This window comes from Dicentrarchus labrax, unplaced genomic scaffold (assembly GCF_905237075.1).
Source record: "Dicentrarchus labrax unplaced genomic scaffold, dlabrax2021, whole genome shotgun sequence".
Taxonomy (NCBI): domain Eukaryota; kingdom Metazoa; phylum Chordata; class Actinopteri; family Moronidae; genus Dicentrarchus; species Dicentrarchus labrax.
This window is the reverse complement of record NW_026136720.1, coordinates 29939292-29949266: the sequence shown is the minus strand read 5'-3', so window position 1 is coordinate 29949266 and position 9975 is coordinate 29939292. Positions and strand designations below refer to the sequence as shown.

Below are 9975 nucleotides of genomic sequence, written 5' to 3'. Positions count from 1 at the left end.
GAGGACTGGATCTACACCACGGACACTATATAACCTTATAAGATCTGAACTAATCATTTGATACGCGTGGCTTTTGTGGCAGCAGATACTTTATTACAAGTGGAAACATTCAAACACATTTGGCAGTATGAAATATCCTTATCATTTCACACTATTCATTGTATACGCTACTGTATATGAGTGAGCAAACTGTCATTTTTAATAAGGATTTTATACACACACATCTAAAAATATATAAATCTTTAGATAGAACAGAAATATTACAGTGACATCACACACAATAAAATAGGCTTCTATTCATTACAGTCCCACTCTATCTACCCAGAATATTACAAATACGCCTGTGATATAGTGTGATGATTAATTCATCATCCATCAAAAGTAAACCAACCATTGTGTATTTTGTAAAGATGTATGTCACAGGATTTGACGTTGCCTGAATGATAAAACGCCTGACTACAACTCTGAATAAACCATCATTTGAAAATAACTCCACATTACTATTTCTGTAATTATTGTGATAATTATGTGTATCATGATAACCACTAAGTCTTGTCATGAGCAACATCAAATATGAGAGATACACAACAACATAATACTCTGCAAATCGACATAAACAAATCAGAGTCAAACCCATTCTGCAAGTCATCAGCAAGTAGTTTAGATAAGGGGGTCATGGTTATGGGCTGGGGGGGGCTATTTCATGTGGAATGTGTTGTGTTGTTTGGGGCACTAGAACAGACTATAGGCTATGTAAAAATCCAGCACTGTGTGTTTTTGGTTTATTAAACTCTTAAATGCTGTTGTCTGCTATTCAGTTCCAGATCGGACGTCAACCTCTCTGGGTGTGTCTGAATTGCCCTCCAGGATATGCTGGATTACATTGAGCACCTTTTCATGGAACACTATGTCCAGGTGGGTCAGCCCTCGGTACTCTGTAATGTGGACGGGCTGCTCCTGCTGGTCCGCCCAACGTTTGCACAAACTCATGCTAAAGCTGTCCACTGTGTCATCCCCGTCGGCGTAAACAAAGTCCACCGGGTCCGCGTTGGGAAACTCCTCGTCGTAAATGTATGTTACTGGAGTAGGAAGCCCCACGCCATACATACACCACACCTCAACGCCAGGTGGGTGGAGAGCACTGGTGAGGTTCTTGGTGTCTTCCAACATGTGCCTGGAACCAACAAGAGCATAAAGGGGGTTGTGAAATGGAGCGATATAAGGACCAAAACGTTAAAGCAGTTACAATATTTTTATATTAACAATGGATCACATGACTACTTGTGAAAAAGGTCGTCTGTAGGGATGAACTCTGGGTTCTCCTCAGCTCTATGGAACTATAGTGACCTTAAAAGACTACTCCACTGATTTAGCATCACATAGCTTTAACACATGTACAGTCTTTTCTGAGATTTCTTTACCAGAGTGGAGATTTGAGATGACCATGCCAGGCTCTCTGTGATGTTAATTCTCAGGAACCGAAAACAATTCACCTGCTCCACCTCAGCTCCACTAATGTTAACAGGGATGTGTGTCTTTGCCTCTATTTTCCTAAAATCAACAATCAGCTCCTTGCTCTTGCTGACTTTGAGCAGTTTTCTTTGCTTTTGATATAAGATATATACGTCTCAGTCTTGTTGTTTGAATTCCAGCTGATGATTGGTGGTGTCCTCTGCAAATTTTACAACAGAGTTGGGGGGGCAGAGCACACAGCCCTTAGGGGCTCCCGTGTTGAGCACTGGAGTGGAGGAGGGATGGCTGCCAAACCGAACTGTCTGGGGTCTGGTGTTTGGGTATGTTATGCTAGTAGAGGTTAATGTAGCCTCAAGCAGAGATGAGGATCAGGCTACAGAGATATGTGACTCCAGGCCCCCGATTTTATTCCATTTTCCAGCTTGGAGTTAGCAGTGCCAACCAACACTGACTCACATGGCATCACTTAAGGCAATCAGATTGCTCCCTCTAGACCCACAAAAGGTTTTAAACAACTTTTCTCACATATGGACTAGTACTCCGCAAAACCTGTTAACAGACTTTGATGTGTAAAATCAGTGTCAGATCTCCCCTTAAAGCACATTGTTTTGGTTTTTGCAGCCTGCAACTTTGGTTCACTCTGTGTTTTTGCTGTTTTGAGTGAAAACAGTTTTAAAAAGACTGTACGCTACCTGCCCAGCACCATTAGGCAGACACAGTGAGCACAGCCCACCATTAAGTTTCAGTTTTGGCCCTCCAAGGAAATCAGTTTGGGCACCCCTGAGCTAAAGAGTCTGATATTTCCCTCAGGAGCTGCTGGAGACGAAATAAAAGAGCTAAAGAGCAGTCTGAATATTGGGCTTTCACCTGTATCTGCTTGATGTGTAAATAGGAAACTATTTGCTAACATGTTCACCATATCAACTTAAAAGGTTATAATAATAATGTTACGGTTATGTTAACAGCTTGAGTCTGCTGCCCCCAAATGACCAAAATCTGTTAGTGCAGGTTTAAAGCCCCTACTGCTGTATACTGTATGTCCGATTTGAACATTTTTGACAATGGCAGATCCCAGTGGTAGTATAAAATAAAAACCTATAGACTGTCAGATTTTTCTACAAATAAAAATGTTAGCCATCAAAATGATTTTAAGTTGCTTAGTACACAGGAAAATTCAATACATGGGGGCTTTAAAATGTCCCATCATTAACTGCTGTTCCTCACAATGTGTCTACACAGATGCTACCACAATGAAACACTGTTCTGTCTATCATGGTGCAGAGACTACACACTTATCTGCTCCCAAAGCAGCAATTGACATAATTGACCAGGTTTTCCTGTTTCCTAAGAGGTAAAACTGACCATAGATTACCCCTAACACTATATAGTCACTGTTCTGCACATCGTAAACATTTCCAAATCCAAATTCCAAAACATTTCCGAGTCGGTTAGGTTGATTCAGGAATATCTAAAACTGAGGTGGGTAATGGGCACAGCTTTTGTTAATCAAGGCTGTGTAATAACATTAAAGGTGTTAGTTACCAGCCGTCCTCATAATTGATGTCTGTGAAGAAGCGCTGGTAGTCCTGGTTGGTGTAATTGAAAGTTGGTGTGGAGACAAAGACGTGGTCCTTTGGCCAGACTTCCTCAGACGGCACCATCCAGGGATTTGTTGTTGTCATCCTCTGCTCCTCGCGGATCTTAATGTTGGAAATCATTGGGATGCCGTCATTTTCACCTGCAGTGAACAGCAAGTTAAAGCAAAAATAAATGGATCAAATATGAAATACTATAAATCACGTGATTGTTTCATTGCTCCACAAAGCTAACACTGCCCTGTGGAGTTTCTGATCCTTAATAAAAAGATAACAACAAATATAAAAGATGTACAGTAATACTTCTTTTGTTGTATTGAGAGTGCCAGCTACAGATCCATTTAGTGGCTTCTTCTCGTGTACTGTACTCAAAGTGCCCTTACCTGACGCCAGGACTCTAAGTGGTTTAACAGCACCCCCCCATGGAGCTCCCAGGGAAATGAAGCCCTTGATGTACTTGTCCTTCCAGGCCTGGGGTCGATGGTTGAGGAAGTAGAGGACGTAGTGGCCGCCCATGCTGTGTCCCAGCAGGTAAACAGGCTGCTGGTACTGCTCGTACATCTCCTCAACCAGGTCCTGCAGCTTTGTGAAATACTCTGTGTTCTCATCTGTGTGAGGGAGGATGACAGGAGGGTGTGAAATGTGGTATAAAGAATGATATGGAGTTTGGGTTTGTTCTTTAAAACTGTATTCAATTCTTTTGACCACATGTGGTCAGAGGAACTCCACATTTGCAACATTTTGTATTATTTGTGTTTGTGGCCACCAGAATGTCTTAATGTCTAATGTTCACTCTCCTTTCAGCTCATCGTTGTGGTTTTACAACTCACAACTTTACTGTTTAGGTTCAGTCTCACTGCTCCCATCAGCCTCGTTTCTAGTTGCAACAGGCAGCCATTTTCTGATAAACCCACCACCTTTCCGGCACCAAAAGACAGACAGACATTAGCTTTAACTTTAGCTGTGAAGCAGTGAATATTAGGCTTATATTCATCAGGTGTCCAGAAACACGACTCCAAATGAATGCCAACTGTTGGGAAATGTTTCTGTCCCTGTCACATTCCATTCTCATCACACCCTGAACCCTGAATGCCTTGTTACCAACCTAGACATCTTATGTATTTCTTTCTTATCTCAAGCTATATGTAAGTTGTTTCATCTTGACTATATAATTCAGTGTGCTTTGTTAAAACCTGGAACGTTGTTCAACTGCTTTGTGTCACTTTGCTCTTGTTGCTTCCAGAAACTCCACTCTCAAGGGTCAAGCCAGTAGCTGCTGAAATAACAGATCACAACACTAATGTTGCTCTGGGTTTGCTGGATGTGTAAATAAGCAACTGATTGCTTACATGTTCGTAATAACTTTATATAAAGTGTGTCAGTGTTGTGTTTACAGCTTGCTCTGCTGCCATTAAGTGGCAAAAAGTAATTAACTGATGCAGCTTTAATGTAACAAATATTGATTGGTGGAGCTTTAAATACGTTTGTATATAAGAGGCCTTTATGAGTTACACACTGTTTTTGTTTTCTCAGCTGATATTTTTACTTTAATACATATTATTAATACCATATTGGGGAAAGAGAGCCCAAATACCAACTACACAGCACCTTATAACTTAAAAAGAACAAGCTGAGTTGGTCTGTAGGCTCATTTTGCCTGCTGATGTACTTTTTATACTTCCAAGCCAACACATCCAGTGCTAAACCTTCCCATTTACATATGCTCTCAAGATAAAAATTCCACATAGTAAGTGTGTGATATGACAGTGTGCTAGACTGTACTAAGCCCTTTTAATGTGTAAAGTGTGCATGTGAAGGTGCATGTGTAGTTTTGCTGCTTACTCGGAGCTAATCTCCAATCGTATGGAGCTCCTCGGACTGTCTCATTTCGGATGTAGCCCACGTTGACCAAGTGTTGCACCATAGTGTAGAAATAACCTGCAAAAAAACAGCAGCAGACTAAATCAATACAGATGTCAGAGTCTAAAGCAACCCTTGCTACAAAGCAGCTGAGCTACAGAGTGGATTAAGGATATTTAGTCAATCTAGTGTAGGAATTAAAGGACCAGTGTGTAGGACATGGTGGCATCTAGCAGTGCATTAGGTGACTACAACTCCCTCGCCTCACCCTTTTGTTTCAAGCATGTAGAGAAACTAGGGTGGATGCAAAGCTTGTGTAAAGCATGACAGAGAGAGTTAGTGTTTGGTTTGTCCGTTCTGGGCTACTGTAGAGACATGGCAGTTCAACATGGCAGCCTCTGTAGAACACCCGCTCCCTCTATAGAGGGCTCATTTTAAGGTAACAAAAATACCTAACCATTCTTATTTTCAGGAGATTATACACTAATGAAAACATATCTATGACATATGACATAAACATATTTTTGACATATCTGTATTATCCAACAAAGAAATTAAAGGAAAGATTACATAATCCACCAGCACAGATATAAATCTCTCACCCGCCAGTTTGTTATAGTCAAGAAACTCAATGGGATACGTCTGCCCAAATCCTGGCACCCGCACCTGCACTCCTGGTGAGTTGGATGATCGCCGAGTCGTCTTGTTGTAAACAAGTCTGGGGCACGCACATAGACATTTATGTGTTATAATTGGGCAAAAACATTCTCTACTGTGACTTGAATAGTTTCTGACAGGAGATCACAAACAGGAAGAGAACATGTAAACACGGCTGTAAGACATACAGATACAGAAAGAGGACAGAGGACATTAAAAGTGTCAGTGTTACCTAATGTTATCAATCCAGCAATCAACACCTATGGGCATGAACATGTTGAGGTCAATCCACAGTGGGAACCAGTGTTCAGTTTTCTTGTAGCACATCCAGTGGACCAGCGTCTGCTTGTTTATCTTAGCTTCCAGACGGTTCCCCAAGTTCCCTGGCACTGGACACACACACGCACACACATATCAGTGAATCAAACTGAGGGGGTCACAGGATGTTTAATGGAATTTGAGGCAGTAATATTCATTGTTTTGCTATACATTAAAATTCCCTGGACAGTTTTTCCTCCTGTGTTACTGTACATGTAAGTTGTGATAAGGGGTTATAAGCTGACTTATTTAAGTGGTCACCAGGTGAAAAGGTTGGGAACCACTGCTGTAGGTCACTGGTCATAACTGGTGACGACTCAAGTACGTTACAAATATGAAACACAGAGTGAAAATGCCCAGTGTGTAGGATTTAGTTTAGTTTATTTAGTTTCCAAGCACGAAGGAGAAACTACGGTGGCCACGAGATGTAGGAAAAATGTTAACACCCCACTCTAGAGCAAGTGTTTGGTTTAAAACTCATTCTAAGGTAACAAAAACATAATGATTCTTATGTTCAGGTGATTATACACCAATAAAAAAATACCTATGAATATTATATTACATTTCTACCAATAGAGCTTCCTAAATGTTACATACTGGACCTTCACTAGATTTTCACTTGAGGGAAGACCAACAATCCGTTATACTGTTATGGTGAATGCATTAGCTAACGCTCGCATACACACCCAGCAGACACAGAGCAACATTAGCATTTATATAAGTGGTGTTTCTAAACATTTGATATTCACTCTCCTTTTAGCTCTCTCTTGATCTTCACCAACTCCTGAGAAAAGTAAAAAACATATAAAACTGCTCTTTATCCACTAAATGCTCCACCATGTTCACCTGCTATTCGCTAACTTTGTCTATCTGCCGCTTGGGGCTGGGCAGGTAGTGTCCTGTGTGTTTACTGGGCCTCTTTGGCTAATATAAACTGCCTGCTGCAGCTGGAGTTTGCTGTCAGAAACCAAAACAATGAGCTGAAAGAAGCTACAAACCTCTGCGGTGCTGAGGGGACATGCAGAGTTGGGTTATAATTCTGTTCACTGTGAGCATCACATTACGGTGATATGTGATTTTATGTATTGTTAACATAAAAATATTGGCAAATGCAAAGTAATAAAATAAAATAAATTAAGAACTATTATTGTGTAATCCTCTTTTATAAATACTGTATTTGTAAGGTCTTATTTGTACTTTGTCCTGTGTAGGAGGGAAATTGCTTCACAGTTAGGAAGGAATGAGGTTAGAACTCAACCTGGGGTCAGAAAAGAGTCAGAAAACGTTTGTTAAAGATTTATTTTTATTTTTTTCACTATATCTTGCAGAATGTGTGACATTACCAACCTTTAAATAAAGTGTGCAGTAAAATGTTTATTTTGACTAAACAGCAGGTTTTCTAAATGTTTAGAGATTTGGAAACTTTTCAGAATGTGGATGTGTGCCCACCTTTTACACTTTCCACATCATATTGACAAATACAGCCTTACTCCACAACTTTACTTTTTTGGCCTTGAACAAAATGTACTGTAGACTAGCGACCCCTACACTGTGTTGCCTGTCCTCTACTTGGAGTTCCTCTACAGTAGACAGCGTGTATCCTGACCTGGACAATGACCTTTGACTGCAAACAATGAGTAATAAAGCGGTGGGAAGAGAAAATGCCCCGCAGTGTAATCTTAAAATGAACTACGAAACCTACTGTCTTGAATGACGCATCAGTTGCATGTGTTGCATGAAGACTGCAAAGAAGGACCCACGAATAGGACTCAAGTTTGCCCCTTTGTGTAGAGAAGATAAAGAAGGACGTGCAGATGTTTTTACTGAACTGAACCAAGGTCGCTGAGGGAAGGACTAAGCCTTAGTACCTGGGTCGCAAGCTCAATAAGGTGAGCTACTGGGGAGCCACCCCCCACCAATTCTTAACCAAGAGCCTTGTTTCTATGGTAACAATCTGTGACACCTGCTTATGAGTGGTACCAACAACAAATGGGCAAAACATCCCTCATAATTCATGGTGTTGGCAGCCTCTAGGGTTCTAACATCATTATGTCAAAGTTTATACTATAGGGTTTCCATCTTTGGGTATTTTTCAAGCTACACTTTAAAACTAATGTTGTTATTTCTGACAAAGACGATCTCTAAGACTGTGCAGAATTATATTTCAGTACAACCCAATGGAAAATAAAAGATCCAGACAAATATCAGTGGGCTAGTGTGGACTAACTGTTACTATTAAAGCTAATGTAATAACATGAGATAAAGAATCATTATGAAGAAAGTAAAGAGGGAATTGAGAATTGAGGGAGGTCTTGACCAGTGGTGTAGTGCAGGGTATATGCAGGTATACGGAGTATAGCTACTTAATTTTCAGTCTGCATTGGGTACACCCACTTCATTACTCAGCAGAGTTCTGGGAGCTGAATTTTTTCCCCCTAGGATGACGAAGGCTTGAATAGTTGTCCGCTTTTCATGAGTGGATGGAGTAAAGAAAGCTTCACTCAAAATGACTGATTATGTAGTTGTATGAGGTGTTGGTGGGCCAGTATTGACCTCTTTCTTTTGTGATAATGTTAATTTCATTAAGATCCTTACTCTCTGAAGCCAAGCTGCAGAAGTTAGGTCATAATGTGCAAACACTACTGGCCCATTTTTGGGTGAAATAAATATGCAAGAGTTTTTTCACATGTCACCCCTTTTACCACAGGGGCCTTGGGGGCATAAATCAAGAGAGAGACAATTCTGCAGTTGGGTTGGTTACGGGCTAAATTGGGGGACTTTATGAGGCCAGACAGTGAAAAACCCTTACAGCTGGAGCGTGGAGGGCCAGGGAAGAGCATGACCACTGAATCAGGTTTTGGCCCTTTGAGCCTAAAATGCCTTACTATGACCTAGATAAGCAGCAAACAAACAGTAGAGCAGGGTCAAATGTACAGAGTACAACCACACTGATAGCCTAGACATCAATACAGAGACAGACAGATAATTCAATTAGATAGATAGATAGATAGATAGATAGATAGATAGATAGATAGATAGATAGAAGATAGATAGATAGAATACCACTTGGCCACAGGTTTCATAATTTTATTTTAAAAAGATGAAATAATAACAGAGTATGGAGTACGTAACTGAAATAACAGAAGGTATTTAAATGGCGCTTTCAGGGACCATGTTGCCTGATTTGCCCAGCTGGTAGTCAAGCCCTGGCCCTTCAATACATATTTTATCATATAAGAGTATTTTTAAATAATCTAAAAAGACTAAATGGACCACAACAATGCCAACACTTACCAATAATGAGCGGTGGAGTGCTGTTGCTTGGTGCTCTGGGTTTGGCGTTTGGCGGGAAGACGACGTTGACGATCCAGAAACCTGAGGAGTGATGAAGCCCCAGGAGGAAGAGCAGCAGCAGCACCGAGCAGAGCTGTCCTGCGGACCCCATGTTTCTCTCGAGCAGCTGTGGCGAGGGACAGAGCGCTGTGTCGGTGTGTGTGCAGCTGGAGGCGGAGGGAGACCTTACCTGACGTTACCTGACCTTCTGTCTGAAACTGTTCACTGACGGCCAACAGAGTAGCTTCGTTAACGTTTGGCCTCGTTTGGTCTCTGAATCACCTGGTTTGCGGTGATTAATCAAACTGTCATCGGCCCACTCGCGCACACTCGCGCGAGCACAGGGATGCAGCCAGCCTCGAGCACAGGGACAAATACAACGTGTAGGCTACAGGTGACACATTGCCCTATTGATTCTTCCCAATCACACGTATTTATTTACACTACAGAGTGTAAATGATTGACACAGAGTATTGACAAGAGAACCTTTCTAGGACCAAATAAAACAACTTTTTATAATATATATAATATATATATTTTATAATAGATAATGATTCTTCGCTTTAAATGAACGACGCAGGCATAGACCGATGGTAAACTTACATGGTGTCGTGGTGGTGGTGCCTCCACTTCTCTCCACACACAGAGTCCAGCTGTGAGTCTCCGGACAGCGAGAACTTTCCGCTACAGCTGGTGCGACATTCAAGTTCCACGGAAACTCCACTTCTTTAAGACCTCT

The 9975-nt window shown here is 41.2% G+C and overlaps 1 protein-coding gene across 1 annotated transcript; it reads right to left on the bottom strand.

Moving 5' to 3' along the window:
* Positions 1-71: 71 nt before the first annotated feature.
* On the bottom strand, positions 72-9648 carry lcat (lecithin-cholesterol acyltransferase). Its single transcript, XM_051382253.1, has 7 exons — positions 9198-9648; positions 5818-5974; positions 5531-5646; positions 4911-5006; positions 3452-3676; positions 3016-3211; positions 72-1174 (listed from the first exon to the last, which is right to left on the bottom strand). The coding sequence occupies exons 1-7, from the start codon at positions 9346-9348 to the stop codon at positions 811-813; spliced, it is 1305 nt and encodes a 434-aa protein (XP_051238213.1). The 5' UTR covers positions 9349-9648; the 3' UTR covers positions 72-810.
* Between the last annotated feature and the right edge of the window lie 327 nt (positions 9649-9975).

Excerpts from the sequence above, each read along its gene's own strand:
- lcat (XM_051382253.1), bottom strand. The coding sequence starts at position 9,348 with ATGGGGTCCGCAGGACAGCTCTGCTCGGTGCTGCTGCTGCTCTTCCTC. Across the intron at positions 5,975-9,197 it reads CACTCCACCGCTCATTATTG|TGCCAGGGAACTTGGGGAAC; the intron begins GTAAGTGTTGGC and ends GTGTGTGTCCAG. Across the intron at positions 5,007-5,530 it reads TGACTATAACAAACTGGCGG|GTTATTTCTACACTATGGTG; the intron begins GTGAGAGATTTA and ends GTTTTTTTGCAG.